Raw genomic sequence first — 24,309 nt, 5'->3', positions numbered from 1 at the left:
GTTGTAATCATTATGGTGTGATGGGTGATTGTGAGATTACTTGATATATATGGCTTTAGTTGGTGAAGTCGAGTTTCAGATCAGGTAAGGATCGAAAAGGTATGTTCCCATAAATTTTCAGTACTTAGCAAAGTTTGATGTGCTAGTTTTGTACATGTGTCACTTTTGGCTTGTTGTGAGGCAAGTTGAATAACGGTGAAGCTCACTCGAGTTTCGGGTCTCGTTCCGTTGTGCTTCCTTTTAAGTTTGGGATTGATTCCTCGAGTGGAGCAAAGGGAAGGACGAAGCCTAATGCCCACTTAGGGCGTTTCCTGTTGAAACATAGTCTAACCTTTCAGTTGTTGGTTTGTTGTGTGAGTAATCCGGGTCATTATAACGCCATCGCGTCTGTTCAGCTTATGTCGCTGACTCTTTGTCTTCTCCAACCATGGGTCTTTTCTAATCGTCATCTTTGATTGCCTGGACCTTTCGTCTCCAAATTGGCTACAACTGGCTATGGCAATGACTCTAACGATGATCGTTGTAGGGCATTGACCGTTAAGATGGCCGTTGTAGGGAGAGATTGTGAGGGCTACTTGAACAAGTTGGATTGCCAAATCTAGTGAGGTGATGATGGATCAGTGTCAATTTGGTGAGGGAATTTGGTAATGTTGAGTAATGTTGGACCTGAGAATTTGGATTGCCTTGACAACCTTAGTTAGTTGAGTTGTTAGATAGTTAACTCTGTACAGTTGTAAATATTCTTATACATATTCTATACTCTTTTTTCGAATGAAATAGATCGAGCATTTTTACTCGAGTCTAGATTTCTTCAAGTTTAAAAGAATATATACTATTGTTGATAATTTTTTTCTTGATAATATTGTTCTTACTTTACAAAAATATAAAGATGATGATACTTTTCAAAGTATTCTACCAATATATTAGCTTCTAGATTAAATGCTATGGAAAAATAGCAAAGTGGTGGCACTCTTTATGGATTTTTATTCTTTAGTTGCCTTTTTAAATCCTCTATATGATTATTATCGTGGGTACATTTAGATTTAATTGGTGAAAGGATCTCATGATCTTGTCACAAAAGTTTATCAAAAGTTTAAATATACATAATTTAGGAGTTAAAGCATTAATTTTTGTTGATTGGTTCACAATTTGGTTTGTAGTTGAACTCACACATCAAAATATGTATTTAGGCTAGCAACGGGTTCCCTAGTCATTCTAATAGTAGTAATTAAATTTTTTATATTAAATTTGTTTAATAAAAAATTAACAAATTTTAATTTTAACATTTGGGGAGAGAATAACAAAAAGACTAAATCAATGTTGAAATTGAAACTCTTTTTATTGTGTAAATTATAAATCTTTAATCACTTATTTGATTTATTTAATCAATTCAATTCATTTGCTTTATTTATAACTTATCTTACTTATGACATGGGGTTAAATTGGTAGATTAATGGATTATGAATTTGACTAATATTAGAATACATGCTGTGGTTCCTTAATAATTAAAAAATACGACGATTGATTTTTAATATATAAGATGTTAAGATTCGACATTTCAATGATTAAAAATTATTGTTTTAACTCTTTATTATGATTGGGAGTAAATGAAATTGTTATTTACATCATGTAAAATGTCACGTTAGCGAGCAATTTTAGATTAGATTTAATGCATAAATATAATATTTGATTTTTTAACATTTAAAAAATATAACGTTTAATTTCTAATGTGCAAATGTCAAGATTCAGTATTTTAATTATTAAAAATTGTTACTTTAAATTCTTATCGTGATGGAACGTTAATAATTAAAAAGTTTGACATTTGAACCTTGATATGAAAAAAAAAATTGACAAAAAAAACCTAAATTTCATAAAAAACCTTAAAATTTCATAAAAAACCTAAAAATATTCAAAAAAGACCTAAAAATTTCATAAAAAATATCTAAAAATATTTTTAAAAAATTGATGGGATTTATTTTGTTACTTTTTATTTAAGACCTCATTTGACAGTTATGAACAAAATTTATGGATTCAATGAAGTTTTTGTTGTTTTTTATTTAAATTATTATTATCACAATTTCTATTAGGTTTTTTTTTTTTTTATGAAATTTGATCTTTTAGATCTTTTTATGAAATTTACATCTCTTTTTTGAATATTTTTTTAATAAAATTTTTAGTTCTTTTTTATAAAATTTATGTCTTTTCTTGAATATTTTTAGGTTTTTTTTTAATTTTTAGGTCTTTTTTATAAAATTTTTAGGTTTTTTAATGAAATTTAGATTTTTTTATTAAATTTATTTTTCTTATATTAAGAACTAAATATCAAATTTTATAATTATTAAAAAACTAAATATTATATTTATATACTAAGTTTAATTTAATGTGTCTTGTATCACATAGACAATGATTTCCTTTATTCTCGTTTACAATAAAGAATTAAAATATTAATTTTTAATAATTAAGATAATATATTTTAACATTTTATATATAAATAATCAACGGTCATATGTTTTTTAGTTGTCAAGTGACATGCACTGAAGGGGCAGGAGAATGGGATCTCGGAACCGGAGCGGGGATGCGTGATTTTGCCATCCCTGCTTTAGGCAGAACTAGTGCAAGCATCCGTGAAGAGGCGGAGTACAGTCTGCGCAGAGCAGAAGCCGAAGCTCATATGGCGAGCGGGGATCAAAATCATCAGCGAAGCACCTCGAAGGTTCTCATTACGAAGCCACTCCGATGCATCGTAAAACTCGGTTAGCAATCTTACGCATTTGTACTACATCCGAATTAACATATGAATACTTCTATTTACTTGTACCGAGAATGAATTTTTTTATATCTACGTGTTTGGGAGCTGTAGTCCCGAGGATTCTGAAAAAGATGTGCTTATATCTACATGTTTTAGTTTCCGGTTTGACTCGATACTTATTTATGTAAAATGTTTATATATATATATATATAAGTGCTCAAGAATGCACATACTTCTGATGTGCGTTCTTAAAATGAATCATGAATAGTTTTGATAGATGCACAAGTTTGATCGTCAATATATTTATGAAGAAGGAAGCATATCAGATGATTTTGACTTTCGGATAATGAGTTTGAAACACTACAAAAGAGAATGGTGAGACTGCTCTGGGCGGTCAGAGAAACCACTTCGATAACTGAGTCGGACATGTGTTAGGATCCTAGGGTTCACCTAGGGTTTCAGCAGAGAATTAGGGCAGATTTTAGGAAGAATTAGAGAAAGTGAGGGAAAAACAGAAGGCAGCGGAAGAAACAGGGAGATCCAGAGGGAGAATAGAGGAAGAATCAGAGAGAATTGGGAGAGAGAAAGAGAGGAAGGTAAGCTGAGGGATAGAAAGAGACAGATCCGAGAGGGGGAGAGAGTTTGGAGAGAGGAAATCAGAAGATTCAATTGATATATTTCTGAATAATCCATCTACAACAGCCCTAGTAGCTTTATATAGCTACTTCAACAGCTTAACAGAAAATACAATAAGTAAAATAACTATTGCTAACAACGTAACATAATTAACTACTCCTCCTGAGGAATAATTTGCTACACTCTAACCCTACTGTTAGCTACCATACACCCTAGGGTTCTGACATTTCCCCCTGCCTTAAAATATTTCTTGTCCTCAAGAAATGCAAGACTTTATAAGACAACTCTTTAGGAAGATGGAATAGCAGTGCTATGAATAGCCTAGGAACGCTACAGTTTTCCAATCTTCCACAGCTTGGATGGAGAAATCTTGAAAAACCTCTGTAAGCATAACAAGTTGTTAATAGCTCTCTGTAATCATCGACTGGAACAAAACCAGAATCAATCACTCTCTGTTTGTCATAGTTAGCAGCTGAAACCTGCCAACCATTGTTCACACAAATGTTTTCTTGCCAGTGTTTTTTGTTAAAGTTTTGATCTCCCATGTAACAGAAACATTATGCTTTGTTTTGGTGGAAATAAAAATCATATTTTGTTCCTTGATAGGCATGTACGTAATTGCATGTGTTTGTTTGAGATGAGTATTTTCTGTATATTTCAGGAGGTGCGGCAATTACATGCAAAAATGAATTGGAGATGTTGAATGAAGGTGGTCTTGAGATAGTCTCGCGACAGCTGAGGCAAGCAATGATGGCGTCAGGTTCTTATTCTAGCAAAGTTCTTGGCATGGATTGGAGCAAGCGACCTGGATTTGCAGAACCTTCTTGTGTTGTTGATGATTTTATTGATCAACAAGCTTTGGCCTTGAGTCATTTCATTGTTGTCCATGGAGCAGGCCAGTTTTGCTGCTTGTTTGTTTTTTATTTATTTAATTTTTAATTTTGAGTTTTTGATAAAATTGATGACCTTTGGTAATGAATCTGATCTATTAGATTTTGATTTTGCTCATATTATTATGTATTTTGTAATGCTCTATGGATGAGTCAGTGGTGTTTCCTGCTGTCAAGTGGAAGATGACTTTAACTTTCCTGTTACTTTCATGCAACAACTTGGTTTACATCAATCTTTGTTGGGGACAGGTTCTTTTGGGCACTTTCAGGCTAGCAAATCTGGAGTCCATAAAGGAGGAGTGAGTCAACCACTTGTGAAGGCTGGATTTGTTGCTACACGTATTTCAGTAAGACTTGCTACTTTTAGTGCTTCCTGATATTGTGTTATTCTTTCAGATTCCAGCTGTGCCAATCGTTCTGAAAGTGTATGTGCATGGCACTTAAGAGAAGAAACATGGGAAAACATTGGGGTCTCTATCAGCACTAAATTCATTAGATTTAGAATGGAATTATACCATTTTTCGCTAATCCTTTATTGATTTTTGGTAACTTGGGGTTAGACTCTAGAAGGTATTTCCACTCAAATTCTAGCAGAAGAGATTATGAAGCCTTCTTACTTCATGAAGTTTGCCACTGTATGCCATTTGGAAGAACATGACAATCTACATTTTCCCCCTTCTTTGTTTGGTATTTCCTCAACTTTTTTGCTATGAGTTTTTTAACCATCCATCCTTGTAGGTGCATCTATTAATTTTTTGTCTTATATGTTTAAACTGTGTTAAACGTGCCATGTGCGCCTCATATTTGGTAACCATCCTTTGATTTATCACGGATAGCCTTATTTTTTATTCTATTTTTTTTTATATGACCGCACGTGCACTGTAACATCTTCAATTTAGTTAAACTTATATTTTGCACATGTTGGTACTTGATTTTTCAATACTTTGTGTCTTACAACAGAGTTGCTTTTATAGTTTCCCAATAAAACTTTCTTTTAGGTTTGAAGGGATTCTACAATTGTATAAAATGCTAGAAGCACTTTTCCAATTTAACTATAATGCGTTGATTGTGTGAATAATATCTTTAGCAATCTCCCTGTCTTTTTGAACAATCGGCTGTCTCATATCCCTAATATGGAGAATTCAACTCAATATCAAACATAAAGTAAAGTAAATTGCTTTCATCTCCTTATATTTTATTTTCAATTTGGAAGTTTATTTGGAGCTCTACAGTATCAATTTCAGATTCTAAGCAGTGTTGCCCAAGCATGATACTGGTAAGGATTTATTCACATAAATATGGCTTCATTTCCTTGGCAGAGATCCACTTCCTCAAGTCATTTCATTACTGATTTATGTTAATAAATTTTTACAGAATCTTGTGTTGAAGGAATTTATAATAATTTCAGATTATGTTTCTCACTTTTTCTGTTTCCATCGTTTCAGGTTACATCCCTCAATCTAGAAATTGTTAGAGCACTAGCCAGAGGTACAATTCCGGTCACTATAATGCTACTGCTTGGCCAATAGTAATTTTCTGTTTCTGTACATTGTATGCATTTTTTTCCTGGGCAACAAATGCTACCTGATTCTCGCAAAATTTTGGGAAAGGATATACCTATCTTATGCTGAATTGTGATTGCCAAATGAATTTTCACTAAGTTGGCTAGTTGACATTTACCTGGCTTTAAAGTTGTTCAGTTTGTGACATATTTTCTGTTCAATATTTTCCTATTTCGTTTTGCAATTTGGTTCACTTTTTTTGGAGGACTCCCCCCACTTTGCATTTAGAGTTTGTCAATAATTTTTACTTAACTTATTTTAGATATCTGAGGCTTCCAAGTTATCTTGAACTGTTATGATTGTGCTTATGCAATTCATTTTGCTTGAATGTGCCTTTGTGTTGGTATATGTACCCTTATCTTTACTTGACCTCAACATGCAATGCATCCCATTTAAATATTCTAAAAACTAGTTGACAAAAAAGATGCAGTCGTGCATTTTTGTTCTTTCTTTTGTCTCTCTTTCTGCAAGTTTTTAACTTAAGCAGCTACCCAACTTTGCTTGGTGGGTTTTGTTAGGTGAACCTTAAGATTAAAAATTCATCCATCACAGATTAAGTAATTCATCTCAATTTTTGTTTCTGGTTGTTAAAGTTTGGGAAACACTTAGGTTTTAGATTAATTATATGGGCCTTTCAGAAGATAATGCCATAGATAGAACTGAATGGAGAGCTAGAATTTATGTAGCTGATCTCACATATTGGGATAAAAGATTGGTATGTTGTTGTAAATTTATAGTACATTTATTTGGCTTCAACATCTTACTAAATGTTACTCTTAATGTCTCTGTCGGATGTTATCATTTATTCTCTTTCAGAAACAAGTTTCAGTTGTCAACTGTTAAATTTTAAGTAACATATCTATTAAGTGCCTGCTTTGCCTGCCCTAATCATTTGAACTGGACAAGAAGTATAGTCCATGGTTATTTGGGTCAACAAGTATTTTAAATATACAAAGATTTTTATCAATTTTTCCTCTTATGTATTAGTTGGTAACAGTTGATTACAGAACTAATGGTAGAGTAATGGAATTAAGGCTTACCAAGGTTCTAGCTTTTGGAAGCTGGAATTTAAAATTATTGCCCATTCTAATCCCATTCTTTCATTATTTTGTATGATACATTTAACTGAACCTGCTGGTCCATTCTGGTTCTGATAAATAATGCTTTCGATCAAGCAGACTCTCATAAATATTTTGGTTTTTCTTTGCAGAGGGTGTGCCATCAATCGGAATGTCTCCATTTGCTTGTGGATGGTTGATGTGTAAAAATAATGTCAGAAGACATCTTGAAATACTGTATTTATTAAATTACATGCAACAACCATGTTAAATTATTCTTCTACTATTTTGCTTTTTATTGATTTTTTCAAGAGAGCAGTTCCACCAGACACATTAGCCGGATTGACAGCCTCTCCATTGACAGATGGCTCCTGCCCCCTCTGTTTTGGAAATTGCTGATACCTTTCATTGCCCTATTCTTCTGTCTTCAAGGAAGCTTTAATATTTTCCTTCTGTGTTCTGTGTTACTTGTAAATAAAACCTGATAGACTTGAGATCTTTTCTTGTATTTGTGCAGATTGCCTCTGCTGACCTATCCATGGTGGGTAAGGCCATAGAATCTGGCTTTGTTCCTGTAAGTGTAATTTAGAATTGAATTCTGAAGCTGATTTCTTGTTGCAAGTGTATATGTTTTTATATGCTACGGTTGTTCCCAATGTTGATTGTCATGCTTTGGTTGTTCACAGTGTCAGTTGTCACCTTATCATCTTCTCATATGGACCTGAACCAAAGCAAAAGTTTCCATCACCTTATAACTACTTTTCTTAGGCCTTGTCAATATTCTATATTTTAGTTGAATGAGTTGCAATTTGCATGTTTATGTCCATTCTCATTTTCTTGAATATATTTTTCTCCTCCCAGCTTTATATACTTTTCAAAGGGAAGTTCATCTTATTGTTTGCCTTAAAATGAAACACACATCTTCCTAGGAAATGTTAAAGAAAATTTAATTTCTGACTGAAACTTCATTTTCTCTTAGTGCACATGCAGCGTTTTATATCCACTGAATTGTTCTTTGAGTTCAATGTTATCATTGGCCATGTCTAAGAAATATGGGCTAACTTTAATAGCCAATGGGAAGGTAAGATGCTCCGTATATGGTAAGAAGCTATGTTTATGATCAAAATCTGATAAGCAGTTAGCATATTCCATAGAGACGGGTTCCAGCGGTAGCAGGGCTTCTATTGGTAGAATATTCACGTAATTAGAACAAACTTGTTAATGTGTGCACCTTAGTTGTATTTTTTTTATTTGTTAGATGAACAAAAGGTCTTGTTGAAATGAATAAGATTTCATTATCCATGTTCTATAAATATAAGATTGATTAAATGAGGAAAAAAATGTATTTTTTTGGCTGTATATTTTGCATTTTATATTTTTTAATCTGCTTCCTAATTCCTTTTGGCACTAATTTAGCATGACATTGAAAAGTTAATTTGGAAATGGTAATAGAGAATTTTCTTTTCTCTTTTATTATAGGTTCTTCACGGAGATGCAGTACTTGACGAGTCACAGGTTTGATCTCTTAGTACATTGGGATTGATCTTCTTGGTTATTGGTCAATTTTCATTTTTGGCAACTAAGAATTCCATTTTCAGGGTTGCACAATATTGAGTGGAGATGTAATCATACGTCATCTTGCAGAACATCTAAAGCCTGAATTTATTGTCTTTCTGGTACCCAGTTTTTACTATATGTAATTGTGCTTGTTGGTTGTTGTTTTTCTTTCTTCCTTGGCTTTGTTGCATTTTTGTGTCTTAATTTGGTATCCTTTTCATGCTTACGTATCATTGACATGCTGATCTGAGCTCATACCAGAAGTTAAATGTTAGAAGACCCACTCTAGCTTATTTCAACTAATATATTGCCATATATATATATATATATGTAGTTGCTGAAACTAGACATCTAATCTTAGGTGAGATTTCCAAATGTCTGGCATGATTTAATTCTAGTGTTTTAAGCTCTAAAATGCAACTATTAAGCCATCTCTGCATTCAAATCAGACTTTTGAGCTGTGTTAAAATTCCTAACGCTTACAGACGGTAAGATGCCCTTAAACATTTCTGCATGATGGAAGATGTTGCCTTTATCTCCTAAGTGTAAACCTAGGAAAGAATTCAATGGATAACAACCGCATATGCACCATAACTGGAAATGCTAACCTAAGTAGCCATGAGACGGATGTTAAATACATCTTTTTGTGGACAAAATACATTTTTTGTTAGGTGCAAATAATGAAGTTCAAATGAAACAAAATTCTCTGGCTATCTGAAGCTAGGACCTAATTTTGCTCCATGATTGGTGATGAGCTACTCAATATTGTCCAATGCAATCACATTTTTGTGTATGATCTTTTCCCAAAAAATGCTGTTAATGGTGTCTGTGAAACTTAAGAAGAAAACCCTAGCTGTTAATATGTATATACAAACTTAATTAATCTCATAGACTATACACCTATATATATATATATAAAAAATACAACGTTCCATGGGCCACGGACTCTAACATAAGGTTAATCCTAGGTGTACTATATAAATATAACCATATAACTCAACACTCCCCCTCAAGCTGGAGCATATACATCATATGCACCAAACTTGCTACAAATATACTCAATTCGAGGACTCCTGAGAGACTTAGTGAAAATTGCTAAGTGGTCATTGAAATTGACAAAATTTATGGTAATACAGCCAGATAAAATCCTCTCTCAGATGAAGTGAAAATCTATCTCGATATGTTTGGTCCTCTCATGAAAAACTAGATTGGAAGCAATATGTAATGCAACTTGATTGTCGTAGATTAATCTCATCTGTTATATCTCCCCAAACTTGAACTTCTGAAGCAATTGTTTTAACTAGATAAATTCACACGTTGCCAAGGCCATAACACGATATTCTGCTTTTGCACTCGACCTAGCAACAACCTCTTGCTTCTTACTTTTCCAAGATACTAGGTTTCCTCCAACCAGAATACAATATCCTGAAGTAGATCGTCTATCAGAGGGAGAACCTGCCCAATCAACATCAGAGTATCCAACTACTTGAGTATGACCTCTGTCCTCATACAATAGTCCTCTACCTGGAGCTCTCTTAATATACCTGAGAATCTGAACTACCGCATCCCAGTGGCTATCGCAAGGAAACTGTTAAAACTAACTGACAACACTGATTGAGAAAGAAATGTCTAGGCGAGTGATAGTGAGATAATTAAGTTTTCCGACTAGCCTGCGGTATCTCCCAGGATCAGCAAGAGGCTCCCCCTGTCCTGGTAAGAGCTTTACATTAGGGTCCATAGGAGAATCTATAGGTTTACAATCAAGTATCCCAGTTTCTTCCAGAATGTCTTAACACATACTTTCGTTAAGAGATAACAATGCCAGAACTGGACTGAGCAACTTTTATGCCAAGAAAGTATTTAAATAACCCCAAGTCCTTAGTCTAAAAATGATGGAAAATATGTTTCTTCAACTGAACAATACCATCTTGATCATTACCTGTAATAACAATATCATCCACATAGACAACTGAGTATATACACCTCCCCTGTGATATGTGTTTATAAAAAATCGAATGATCAAACTCACTACGAGTCATACCAAAGTCTTAAATGACAGCAATAAATCGACCAAACCAGACTCGAAGAGACTGTTTCAACCTATATAGTGATCAGACTCACTACGAGTCATACCAAAGTTTAAATGACAACACTGAATCGACCAAACCAGGCTCGAGGAGACTGCTTCAACCCATATAGTGAGCAATGGAGTTTACAAACCAGCCCAGACTCCCCCTAAGCAACAAACTCAGGAGGTTGCTCCATATAAATCTCCTTTTGAAGCTCACCATGTAAGAAGGTGTCATAAACCTAGGGTTCATAACAAGGTTGGAATTGGCAATCAGAAGGATCCGATTGAATAGGACTGAAACATAATGATTCAAGAGGGAAATGGGGCAGAAATGGGGGAGAAATTAGAGAGAATTGAGGGAGAGCAGTAGAGAGAAATGAGAGGGAGATTTGAGAGAATTCTTAGAGAGAGAATGAGGGTTTCATTAATCAATTCAAGCATAATCATCTCCTCTTACAATTGGCCTTTTTATAGGCATAGCTAGCTCTTCAACTAATTTCTAACAGCATCCATGTGCTCTTAACAAACAACCAACTATCTCCTAACAAACTAATATAAGCATTACTCTCCTAATCCTTCTAGGGACATGACAGAAGGCATTCTTAATATCCAGCTGATACAACGGCCAGTGGCGCATAGTTGCTATAGAGAGAAATAAACGCATAGAGGACATCTTAGCAATAGGGGAAAAAGTGTCACCATAGTCAAGATCATAAACCTGAGTATACCTCTTGGCAACCAAACGAGCCTTAAGGCGATCAACTTGCCCATTAGGACCTACCTTGACAGTATAGATCCACCGACAGCCGGCAAGAGATTTCCCTAGGGGTAAAGGAACCAAATCCCAAGTACCATCAGAATGCATAGCAGTCATCTCATCCACCATTGCTTGTTGCCACCCCGGTTTAGAAAGTGCCTCACTAACAATCTTAGGTACTGAAACGGAGGATAAGGAAGACACAAAAGCACAAAAAGGAGACGAGAGACGGTGATAGCTAAGAAAATTATAAATAGGGTGAGGATTGTGAGAAGAACGGGTACCTTTCTGAAAGGTAATAGGAAGTAGATCCTCAGAAGGCAAGACTGTAGTAGGTGGAGAGACTGGAGTAGGATGTGAGGCAGCAAGAGTCATGAAAGTAGTAGAAGATACTAGAGAAGGTGTAGGAACAATATCGCCATCGGGAGGAGACCAAGGTTGATGACGCCGATGATAAACCTACAATGGGGTAGAAGAAGGAACAGGGATTGCCTCAGAAATGGGTTGACACTCAGAATGAGGCGAAAAGTAGAAAGGAGACAACTCAAAGAAGGTAACATCTACTGAAAGAAAATAATAGAGGGTGTCAGGAGAATAATATCAATAACCCTTCTAAAGGCAAAAGTAACCAAGAAAAATGCACTTGATGGATCGAGCAGACAATTTATCTTGACTTGGAGACAGGTTATGGACAAAGCAGGTGCAACCAAAGACACGGGAGAAAGAATATATAATGGTTGATCAGGAAACAAGATAGAGAGAGAGGAATCCAGTGCTGAAGAACTGAGGAGGGCATCTTGTTAATGAGATAGCAAGCAGCGAGGACAGTTTTAGCCCAAAAGCGAAAGGGGACATGATGATGTAGAAGAAGAGTGCGAGCAGTTTCAATCAAATGTCTATTTTTACGCTCAACAACCCCATTCTGCTGTGGTGTATAGGCATAAGACAACTGATGCAAGATCCCCTTAGAAGACATAAATGTAGTAAAGGGAATAGAAAAATACTCAGGGGCATTGTCACTGGGCAATACTTGAATAGAGGTATGAAACTGCATTTTGATTTTAGCACAAAAGGATTCAAAATTTGAGAATAACTTAGAACGATTTTTCATTAAATATAACCATGTGCAACGAGAATAATCGTTGATAAACGTTACAAAATATTGAAAATCCAAAACAGACACGACACGACTAGGACCCTAGACATCGGAATGAACTAAAGCAAACAAGGACACAACCCGATTATTGACACGCTTTAGAAAAGAAGTGCGAGACTGTTTTCCAAGTTGACAAGACTCGCAATGAAAAGATGACAAACTAGACAAACTGGGGACCATCTTTTGAAACTTAGGCAAACTAGGATGTCCCAAGCGAAATTGGAGAAGAGCAAGAGACTCAATCACCGAGCAAGCAACAGGAGATGCAGGAAGGTTGAGATGATAGAGACCTTGCGACTCATATCCGACGCCAATCATTTGTCTCGTATCGCGATCCTGGATAGTAACAGAATGATCATCAAAGGTGATAGAACAATTTAAGGCATGCATAAGTTTACTAACAGAGACAAGATTAAAGGGACAATGAGGAAGATAAATGACAGAATCTAAAGGTAAAGAAGGTAAGGGTTTGGCAGTGCCAACAACTTTAGCAACTGATTTGGACCCATTGGCTAATGTTACAGAAGGTAAAGAAATAAAATTAGTAAAATGAGAGAACAAATGGGGATTACCAGAGATATGATTAGAAGCACCTGAGTCCAGGACCCATAGTCCTAAAGAGGATGATCGAGCGAGACAGGCAGTGGAATCACCAGAGTGGGTGATAGAAGCAACTGTGGACGAGGATTGCTGGGACGTCTTATGCTTGAGATACTCATCATAGTCAGCCCCAGTGAGAAGGACAGATTGCGGTGGATGACCATCAAAGGACTTAGATCGAGAACCATCAGCATGAGCAACATTAACACGAGGAGGGCGGCCATGCAATTTATAACACTGTTCCTTAGTATGCCCCCACTTGTGACAGTAGTTACACTTGGGGCTAAGGCTGGCAATAAGCCGAGCTAAGCCAAGCTAGGCCTAGCTTGAGCTCAAATCAATCGATTTTAGCTTAGCTCATAGCTCGGCTCGAGCTCGATATGAGCTGATTTTTTTAGCTCGAGATCAACTCAATGATAACTACGAGCTAGCTCGACTCAGCTCAAAACTTAACTCAATCAATACAAAATTATAAGTACAAAATGAAAGTAACTCAATCAATTCACATAGTAGGAAAGTCCTGGGCACTATGGATCAAGACTTCATGAAATTTACAACTTATAATCAATTTAGCAGTTATCTAACATCATGAAATTCCTAGACATCAAAATATGCTATCATTTACAATTTCATTAATCCAATAAATTATAATAGCTTGAATCAAAAAGAAAAAATAGTTTAATACATCCAAACTTGCATCATGTATAGAATATACAATAAAATGCATATGTCAAGAAAACTAGAGAGCTAGGAAGGTATCAAAAAATGTAACGCAAATAAATCTACAAGCGACTAACATAACATATTTTGCAATTGTATTATGTATACTTGAAAAAAAGTGCAACATGCAAATGTACAACAACAAAAGTATAATAAATTATGCACAAAAAACAAACTCAGAAAATAGACCAAAAAGGAAAGATAGCAACATAGAAAACAAATCCAGTTGCAAGAATTGGAGGTTACATGCTAGCCAATTGTTGGAGAAGACATTGGTCATCTCGTCGGAAGCTGGAGGAGAAGAAGAAGAAGATGTGCTGTCACTGGAGAAGGACCTGTTGGAAGTTGAGGAGAAAAAAAAAGAAGATGCACTGGAACTTGGAAGAAGAAGAAGAAGATAATGCAAAGAAGAAGGCGTGCCGGAGAAGAATTGCCCCCCCCCCCCCCCCCCCCCCCCCGCCACCCATTCCTTGGAGATAGAGCCTGCCTCCCAAACCCATCGGGCCACCCCCCTTCAAATCAATCAATTGGCCTTTTGGAGTTCCCCCCTCCCTCCAAATCTAACATGTATTGATGTATATATTTATATTATTGAGTATTAAGTAATAAATTTATAAAATTAATATATATAAGTATATCGAGTTGGCTCGTGAGCCAAATGAGTCGCGCTAATGGTAGCTCAAGCTTGGCTCATTTGTATCACGAGCTAGCTTATTGAGCCAATTATCGAGTCGAGTCTTGAGCCAACTTATGAGTAGCTTGGCTTATTGTTAGGGCATTTGCCTCGATTACCACGATCTCCTCCCTGTTCGCCACTACTTTGAACTTGTGAAGCTAGGACTGAATGATCACCTACAGAAGAGGGAGACACTGTAGGAACAGATGAAACCCGAAGAAGACGAGAATACACTTCATCCATAGTAGGTACAGTAGGACTAGTAAGAATTTGATCACGAACAAGAGCAAGCTCAAGACCAATGGCAGCAAGAGTACATACCATGAAGAACTTATCCTGCTGAGCTAGATCCTCTGCAGTAGTCTTACCAACAGGTAACAAGGAGTTAAATTCAGCTTTAATAGAGGCCATCCAACCAAGAAAATCAGGAAGAGTCAGACCCAGCTATCGTAAACTGAGCAGATTAGACACCACTGAATACAAACGTTGAATGTCATTAATGTATAGCGCCTTGGCCTGAGCCCACAATTCACAACACATGGTATAGGAGACTGCACAACAGAGCATCAGCTCTCTGCCACTAAGGTTTATCTGTGGTCACATTCTCGGCCTTGGTAGTTAGATGATCTTGTAAACCTTGACTCATACACCATAGTTCAACCGCCTTGGACCAAGAGATATAATTGGAACTGTCCATCAACTTTTCAGTAGCAATGGCTGGAGAGGGAGACAGAATATCAGAGAAGGAGCCAGATTTACTGGTACCAGTCATGTTGGACAAAAGGGAGCCCTACAAGATCAACAGATCTGAAATAAAAGGGGTTGAATAAGCCAAAAATAAAGGCTGGATGATCTAGCACAGAGAATGAGGTCTGGAGGAGCGCTGGAGTGATGGCAGACGGCGGATGCCGATGACCAATAGCGACGGATGGTGATGAAACTGCCGAAGCTGGGATAGATTGAAGGAGGCGAGTCCAATGGTGAAGACGAGGTTGCGATCGGAGCACTGTAGAGAGAGATCAGAGCAAAAATGTCTCTGTGAACAGTGCTAGAGAGGTGGCATGTGGCGGTGGCAACGATGATGGGCTTCCGGAGGTCGACAGATCAGAGGCCGGCGAATGCAACAGCGGTGGCTATGCACGTGATCGGTGGCCGAACGGTGAAGAGCCGTTGCAGACCAGTAGCGCGAGCGACAGGAATGCAGTGGGCAGCGATGGCGGTGGCACGATAGGCTGCGGTGGCCGGTGGCGACGCGACCGTTGGTGATGTGGGCAGTGGCTAGGGTTTCTATTTTGGCTCTAATAGCATGTGAAGCTTAGGAAGAAAACCTTAGCTGTTAATATGTATATACAAATTTAATTAATCTTATAAACTATACATCTATATATATACAAAATACAACGGGCCATAGGCCACGGGCTCTAACATAAGATTAACCCTAGGTGTACTATATAAATATAACCATATAACTCAACAGTGCCCTTGGATTGCTTATCTAGTATCTAGTTTCAATGCTTTCATGTTTGTTTAATTTTAGTTTACTGTCATCATCTGGTGCTTATGAAGAATCTTTATTATCCTACATGACATCGGTTAAAGACAGATGTTCTGGGAGTGTATGATCGGCCTCCAACAGAAGATAATGCAGTACTTCTCAGGGAGATAGGTGAGCCAGCCATTTAAGTTCCAGATCTTAAATATTACCACCTATTATTTGGCTGGGATGCCCATTTTGGTTTGGTACAAGTGATATTTCAACATTACAGAAGTGTACGAAGATGGGAACTGGTCTGTAGTGAAACCATCACATGGCCGCATCAAGGAGCAAGGTTAGTCTTTTGTTATGAGAGATCTTAGTCACTGAGGTTTAGAACTAAATTTGTTCATTTTGCTGTGATGCATTTGAATCTTATTAAGTAGACCATTCAAGGATTATTCATTTCATGACTTGCTTCAAGTTTTTATTCGCATCAATGATGACTGGTTGAATCAGTATCACTCCTTTATAGTCAATGATGTAAGAGCAGAATGATACAATCTCTAGGAGAGATCTTAAACAAACCCAAGCATCTAATTCAGGGATAGACGATGCTTTGCCTTTTATGAGCAACTTGTTACACCATTTAGGCCAATGGTAGACACATTTCCTGGGATGCTTTAAATTGTCAACCACCACCACAACCAATCCCAATCCATAATTGCACTAAGTGGGACTGGTTACATGACTTCTAGACTGTTGGCCCAAGTAACGAGGCAACCCAAGAGGGGAGGTGAATTGGGTTTTTGTAAATTTTTACTTTTCTCTCAGATAGCAATGTAATTTATGTGCATGGTGAATAAAATACGGAAGGAATATAAACACACAAAAATATGTTCAACAATTCCAACCCAATATAAGAAAAATATAAAGCAAGTGCTAGAAATTAAATACTAAGGGAAGAGAGAAGCAAACTCAAAGATTTATAATGGTTCGGTTCCTCTTCGAACCTACATCCATTCCTTAAGTTCCACTTGAGATTTCAATCCACTAGCTTCAATCTTCTTCACAGGTGAAGATCAAACCTTTGCAATGATTCTTTTTTGGGTTCAAGATCACAACCCATTCTTTTTCTAGATAAAGAATCACAACCTTCAACCCACTAGTTTTTCACTCACTAAGAACTAACAAACCTAATTTCCAAGAGCCATACCTTAAGCTCTTTAGCACCCCACTCAATAAAATGATGGAAGTTCACCTCACAAGGTTTTACAACCTTTCTCTTACAACAATCCTCTAAAATAGATTTACAAATGAAACTCTAAGAATGATGAAAAAGATACTTGAAGCTCACATAAATGATTTCCCAATGGATTCTTGCATCTCATCATCTTTCCAGAGGCCAAGAGTCTTGTATTTATAGCCTTCAACCTTCTCTACAGAAAACTAACTATTGGAGATCGAAATGGAAAAAAATCACTGCAAAAAACTAATAGTTAGTAATTTTCCGATAAAAATGGTCGACAATTTCATGATGCAGTCGATAGTTTATTTTAAAATATTGAAAATCAATATATAGTTTTTCCAAGAGTAAAAATCAATTGACTGTTTAAACTTAAAACATTGATCTAGATCTAGAATGTATGTATTAAATTGGTCAACTTGTTTTAAGGACCAATTGACAGTTTCAAAGAAGAAATCGATAGTTTAGAAAACTAGTTTGATAGTCATGAAGAATGGGTTTATAGTTTTTCACTGGATTCAATATTTAATTCATTTTTCTTGGATTTTCAAACTACTTTATTTCTTTTAAAACTTTTAACAATATTTTAGAATTGACAAGATTTCATTGATTTTAAAAAGACAATTTCAAAAACCATTTTCAAGAATTCAAGAATTGTTTAAGTTCAAAACTTTGAAGTCCAAAATACTTATTTCAACTTATTCAAAACCAGTGTTTTAAAATGCGTTAGGTGCTAGTCAGGCGCCCAACTAGGGCCTAGCGCCTAGGGTGCCTAGGCGGGGACTATAATTTTTTTTTTTTTTAACATTTTGATGCTATTTTAAGTAAATTAAAGTTGAAACAACAAGTGAAATAATGAAATTAAGCTTGAGAAAATAAATTGTTGTTTGTCAAGAGCCAACAACAGGAAGAAGCAGCAACAAGAAGTTGTTATAAATATTAAATAACATTAACAAATATTAAAATATAAATAACATTTAACTTGTTTGCTTGCAAGTTACAAATATTAAAATATTTAAAACATTAATAAATATTCAAACAACAAATTCACACATTAACAAATATTAACATAAATAACAAAAAGAAAAGAAGTAACAACAAGCAGCAGCAACGCTTGCTGCTTGCTTATTGCTTACCACAGGGTGAGGAGTGAGGAAGACGAGAGAAAGAGCTGGAAAGCAGAGTGGAATGAAAGTTGGCGGCGAGTCCACCATTCACGATGGTCAGCGGCGACGTGAGACAAGAAGGCTAATAGAAACGGAAAGCAGCAATGGCAACTCCGCAAGAGATGGCAGCAGCGTGCAATGGGAGAGGCTGAGATAGAAAGGGCAAGCGGCAACCGCCACTCGGCAAAAGACAGTCGGCGGCGGTGTGCGAGAAAGAGAAGGGAAAATCGATGAGAGAGGTAAGAGGTAAGTTGAAACAAAAACCCTAATCGGCCAGGTGATTCACCCAGCTAGGCCGCCTTGGCTGACTAAGCGCCGCCCGGCGATGCCTAAGGGGGCCGATTAGGCCATATTCGCTGTGGCCAGTGTCCGCCTAGAGCCTCGACGCCACCTAGGCGGCCGCCCAGACCAAGTTTTAGAACGCTATTCAAAACCTTGAAGTCCAATATCATCAACACTATATTAAAGTTTTGTATTTAAGATATACATCATTAAAATCAATGCACCATTGACCTCCTTGTATCTTTACCTATGGCTATATTCTCTATGACATTATATAATATTTCATGTGTAAAGAGTTTTTTTTACCAAGTTTCTTCTTTTTGGTCTTTTTCTCCCGCTTTTGCTACAAATTGTCTCCATTTCATCCACATGCGAACCTTCTATGAATTTTCTTCTCACATATTCAAATTATTTTTTAATTGTGAGTTGCATCTTACATCCAATAGGTGCCACTTCAATTTTATTATGTATGACCTAATTTCTTAATTCTGTCTTTTCTTGTCTAGCTGTCCATTCACCGCAACATTATCACATCCCATTTATACTGATATTTTCCCTGGTGAAATGACCAAGATTGGCTGTTGACATGAAAACTGATCTGATCTGTATGTATGAGTGCGTGTTTAAAATGTTGTGTATATGCTGCTTGCTAAAGGCCAATAGGATTTAAATTTTGCTTATAACCAGCGGCCTACATGGTTAGTAATTAGAGAAACAAGCTTTAGTAATTGTAGTTGTTTTCGACAGTTAAGGTAACTGTAGCCTCCCATGACACAACGGGAGGGATGCTCACCAAGATAGCAGAAGCTGTAACGATAGCCAAGCTTGGGATTGATGTTTTCGTTGTGAAGGTAAATGCTCGAAAACATCTCCTAATGCAAGTGTATTTTGTTTTGTTTTGTTTTGGTTTCCTGACCCTGTTTGGGAGATCACCCGCTGGATGCAGGCAGGCACAAGCCACTCGTTAAGCGCGTTGCTGGGGGAGGTGAGAGACAGCATTCCAGACGACTGGCTGGGAACAGCCTTCAGGTTTCAGAAATGGAATAAATGACCAGGACCTGGTGGGCCAAAGTGCGTCGCGAATGGGGGAATTTCTCATTCTGCCTTGCTACAACAATCAGGTCGGGTTTTCTATGATATTATTCTAAAAGAAATGGCTGCTTGTACTCCAAACGGAACCCTTCCACTGGTTCATTTCTGAGAACTGCATGTAGCTAAGGTGGTCTGCTGTATCTTAAAAAGACATTAGATCGAAATGTTTCATGGTGTCAACATCCAAGAAGGCGGCCTTTGATAGAATTTTTAGTTTTGTAACTTTTACTTTTATTAATATATTTATTTAATGACTTTTTTTTTTATCTCGCCATCAAATGCAATGGGTTTGAACAAATTCCCGTGTATCGTGCATTGTTGCCTGCAATTTGGCAAGACATGCATATGTTCTTTCGTCTGCAACCGATGACTTGCAAATTGCAATGGCCAACAAAGTGATTAAAGAAGTCGATAAAGTACAAAGGATAACACAAAAAAACAAAAACCTTTCCACTGTTGTCGTTTAGCTAAAATTTAAATAAGAAACCAATCAAATCGCATAACAGTTGCATGCTTTTGTTTTGAAAACAAATATCTACTCCACTTGGTACAAGTCTACACCTCAGCAACAAAAAGTACATCTCTAACAAAGTAATAACTAGCCAAAAAGAGAGTTTAAATTTGTTCAATATAGTGTTGATAAACACTTGATATCCTTTGTGTAACCTAACTAAATTTTCTATTGGTTGTTATGACGCGCAGCCTTTGGATTTCTATTAGAGTCGGTGGCTTTAGGACTTGCCAAAACACTTAACAGACAAATCAACACCTCCACATTTTACATCCATAATACACCTAATGAGTAATAATTCACAACAGCTGAACAATAATAACCCAGAACAAATTGTATGTGATAAACACGATCAAAGCTTAAAGGAAATTCATATGGAATGGAACAAAGAATGAAGCAGATTCATCCCGTACAAAACAATAACTCATCTTCCAACTACACACAAGCTGAAAATTGTCAAGTGTATAGCAGCATCGGCCTTGCTGGTAGTAAATTAACTTCCCAAAACAGTAAGTAAACAAATCAAAATTATAATAACAAATCCTAGTAACAAAAGTTGTCTTACAGATTAGGGGGGCATGACATATCAAAAAACCAGTAGTTGAAAAGTTCTTTGAGTAGGCCTGCAGTCCTTAAAAACACATGCAAATGTAAATCTCCAAGACAAATCACAGACACCATAAATAAGCCATTACTAACTTTGAAAATTAAATCTCCAAGCTTTCTCCATTACTAACTCTAGGATTTGGGACCAATATCCTTGAGGGCACAGATCTGCTCCTCACCCATGGCAGACATCACAGTCACAACAAGGTCTTTCCCCTCGCCAAATCCATCCTTGATCTGTAAAATCCCAACAACCATCACATGTAATGTTTCTCCAAGACAAATCACAGACCATAAATAAGACAAATTTAACCAAGGTATATAAAGGCATTAAGAGAATGCTCATATCAATATAACCTATGCAGTATGATTTCTTTTTTCAAGTTCATTCAGAGAGTCCACAAAGGGAGGAAAAATACCTAACAGATGTGACAACATTTTTTATATCACTAAGTTGATTCTTAGGCACAATCAGACTTCTATATGCTTACTGCTAAGTGCCCAAAATTTTAATGCAATTAAAATACCACCAGCTTAACCTTTCAATTAACATCCAAATAATAAATAAGGTTAGGCCATGTCCATAACAAAACTCTCCCCCCCCCCCCCCACCCCCTTCTCTCCCATTGGAATGCCCCTTATTAGCTCTTGTGACAATGACAGCTAATGTTTTCAACTAAATCAATTACCCACCTGATATGGGACCTAAACATTCCTATATTCTTAACTAAGCCCCCACCTAGTGGGATAATGGCTGAATATATTATTGCTTCTTGTTGGCAAGTTAAAAGGTTGACCGAACAATAATGGGCCTTCATTCTTTGATCATGTCTCCCGGTTCATAAACTTAGCAACAGCCCCAGGAAATGATGTAACATTTCTGATGCACCAGAAAAAGAACCAACATTTTGGCACAAATACATCCCGAGTAGGAATCCCACAATGATATGTACTAACCTGAGCTAGCAGATTTTCATCTGTTGGAAGCCTCAGGTCATCCTTAGTATTACCATTCTCTGTCAGAAGGCTCACCTAAACCGTTGGATGGGTAAGAGATTGAATATTCAACATAAGTAAAAAGCAAGCAAACAATAAAAAGTATGTGCATATACAAATCCATCCTCGGAGATATCAATCAGCTGGTAGTCAGTACGATTGACATGAGGAACCTACAATACAAGAATATACACCTGTTATCATCTACAAGCATAGAGAAGAACAAAGATAACATAAATGAAGGAGTTATAAACAAAAATGAGGAAGAGTAACACATACATCACAGTTGTGAGAAGAGGGAACAATATCTTCAAGTTTTTTTCCGTTGAAGATATCAATTCCAACAAAGTGACATTTGGCGTGACCATGCTTTCCTGTCTTGGAAGTTGAAACCTCCACAACCTACATAGATGCCATAGGTATAAGATGCAAGGAGACATCCCAGTGAAAATCAGCACACACGTTTTAGAAAGTAATCATCAAGATGTATATGATGCTAGTCAAGTACCACCACAAATAACCACATCAGTGATACTTGTATGATATTGAAATAACCAAAAAATAAGGATTTAGAACATGAGAAATGAGAAACATAGAACGAGTGGGAAAATGAACCATGCCACCCCCTTCAGTCCACCCCGCAAGGAAAAGACAAACATCATATCGAATGCTCATAAATTTCCAAAACCAAAAAAAGAAAAATGTTCATAAACTTCCAGTGACTAAATATCAATCCTTAAAACAATTAAGATCCGTAGATTGATTAGAATACTAAACATACGATAATTAAGCAGCAATTATTATTACATCCAAAGCGCTATAAATCACAACGATGGCAGATACTAAGGTTCCAAGTATTCAGCGAAGAAAAATATAAACTAATTTCAATTTAGATTTCAACAAACAAGACAGAAGCAGATGACGCACGCTAAAGAACTAGGCATACGGTTTTCTGTATGGATCTGTACGGTTTTAATTTCAACAAATATGTAGATACACATAAATTTTTCACTGGACCAAAAAAACCCGAAAAAAGCGACAATTCTGGAACTCTGTAACTACACAAAGAAACCAAACCTAGGGGAGGCAACAGAAAACAAATAAACATAACACTAAGATCTACACTTACGGGAGAATAAGAAAGCTACTTTTGGCCATATAAAGCCCTAGCAGCAGGGATCGAGACATACATAAGTATAAGAATCAAATCAACGAAATCGAAAGTCCAAAAGCACGATCCAGAACGCTCAGATCTGAAAAAAAACGAATACGAAAGTGTGAGAAGAGTCGGAGAATCGAGAGGAGGAGTAACCTTGCACGGCCTGTTCTTGATGACGATGTAACCGTTCTTGCGAATGGCACCTGCCTGCTGCGGGTAGGTCTTGGAAGCTCCGGCGTCGGCCTTCGACTCGAAGTGGTGCTCCTCGTCCGACATGGCTTCTTCAAGGGAAGGGATCGGAGAGATTCACAGAGAGAAGACAGGGAGGCGCAGAGAGGCAGAGCTCGGGGCGCAGGAGGCTCGATATATATATATATATATATGATCTGAACCGCAAGATGGTATTTGGAAGTTTCTAGGGTTCTTCTCTCAGTGTCGCTCTCAGATTGAATCTCAGCCGTTGGATTCACATGGATGGTCCGATCAGATAAATACGCATATAAGGAAAGCAATCAACAAGATGAGTCAAACTTAGGTACCCACATCAATACATCAAGTCAAACGGCAATACACTTTCTATCCTTTTTTTTTTTTTTTTTCTCTTTTTGAAATTACCACATTTATGCTATCCCCATGTTATTAATTTTGTACGAAAATATAAATATTAAAATATATTTTAACCCAAGGCCTCTTTTTGTTTATTATCACATGAATTTTAATTATTAATTTGTTTTTCATCCAAACAATAAAAATACTCATAATAAATACATAAATTAATAATAATAATAATTAAAGTGTAACAAATATATATTATTTTTAATTTTAAATTATTTTTATTAGTTGATATCTTCATAATAAATATATTGTGTTTCATAATATTTTATTAATTAATAAAATTATTTAAAATTAAAAATAATGTATACTTACTATATTTTAACTATTAATTAACATTATCCTACATAATAAAAAAACTGGCGCTTAGTATAAAAGAAAATACATAAAAAAGTAAGAAAAGTGGATTAGGTGGCAATATGGCAGAGTCAAGGCTTTGGATAAGATTCCAATTCCCAGGAAGGAGTGTGTGTTTGTGTCTGATTCGGTTACGTATATGGCAAATTATCAAACTGAACTTATAAAACCCAATTTTATAGGTGGATCTTCAAGGGTGGGTTTAGATCAGACTTTATTTTATTTACATGTATGTATATTATTATTATTATTATATTATAGAAACTAATTAAATTTTTTATTAAATAAAATAAAAATACACACACACAAGAGATATCCTTATTTGGTCTATATTTAACTCCAACCATACCCTGTGGTAGTGCTCCTTTCCGCCTAC

The 24,309-nt window shown here is 36.3% G+C and overlaps 2 protein-coding genes across 4 annotated transcripts; one reads left to right on the top strand and one right to left on the bottom strand.

Annotated features, from left to right (window-relative positions):
- The first annotated feature begins 2,530 nt into the window (after window positions 1–2,530).
- Window positions 2,531–19,957, top strand: LOC127796708 (isopentenyl phosphate kinase). Of its 3 annotated transcripts, XM_052329014.1 has the most exons (13): window positions 2,531–2,753; window positions 4,047–4,280; window positions 4,525–4,622; window positions 5,489–5,551; window positions 5,721–5,763; window positions 7,048–7,109; window positions 7,413–7,469; window positions 8,375–8,410; window positions 8,494–8,571; window positions 16,032–16,098; window positions 16,199–16,261; window positions 19,348–19,451; window positions 19,547–19,957. In XM_052329014.1, exons 1-13 carry the CDS (start codon window positions 2,576–2,578, stop codon window positions 19,649–19,651), a joined length of 1,188 nt encoding a protein of 395 aa, XP_052184974.1. In that variant the 5' UTR covers window positions 2,531–2,575; the 3' UTR covers window positions 19,652–19,957. The 3 variants fall into 3 exon arrangements, with proteins under 3 accessions (XP_052184974.1, XP_052184975.1, XP_052184976.1); XM_052329015.1 differs by lacking the exon at window positions 5,489–5,551; XM_052329016.1 differs by lacking the exons at window positions 5,489–5,551; window positions 5,721–5,763; window positions 7,048–7,109.
- Window positions 19,958–20,717: 760 nt separating this feature from the next.
- Window positions 20,718–23,321, bottom strand: LOC127796710 (eukaryotic translation initiation factor 5A-like). The gene is made up of 5 exons (XM_052329017.1): window positions 23,118–23,321; window positions 22,085–22,207; window positions 21,922–21,978; window positions 21,767–21,841; window positions 20,718–21,046 (listed from the first exon to the last, which is right to left on the bottom strand). Exons 1-5 carry the CDS (start codon window positions 23,238–23,240, stop codon window positions 20,942–20,944), a joined length of 483 nt encoding a protein of 160 aa, XP_052184977.1. The 5' UTR covers window positions 23,241–23,321; the 3' UTR covers window positions 20,718–20,941.
- Between the last annotated feature and the right edge of the window lie 988 nt (window positions 23,322–24,309).

This window comes from Diospyros lotus, chromosome 3 (assembly GCF_014633365.1).
Source record: "Diospyros lotus cultivar Yz01 chromosome 3, ASM1463336v1, whole genome shotgun sequence".
Classification (NCBI taxonomy): domain Eukaryota; kingdom Viridiplantae; phylum Streptophyta; class Magnoliopsida; order Ericales; family Ebenaceae; genus Diospyros; species Diospyros lotus.
Note: the sequence above shows the minus strand (reverse complement) of the source record. Positions and strands in the feature narration are given on the sequence as shown.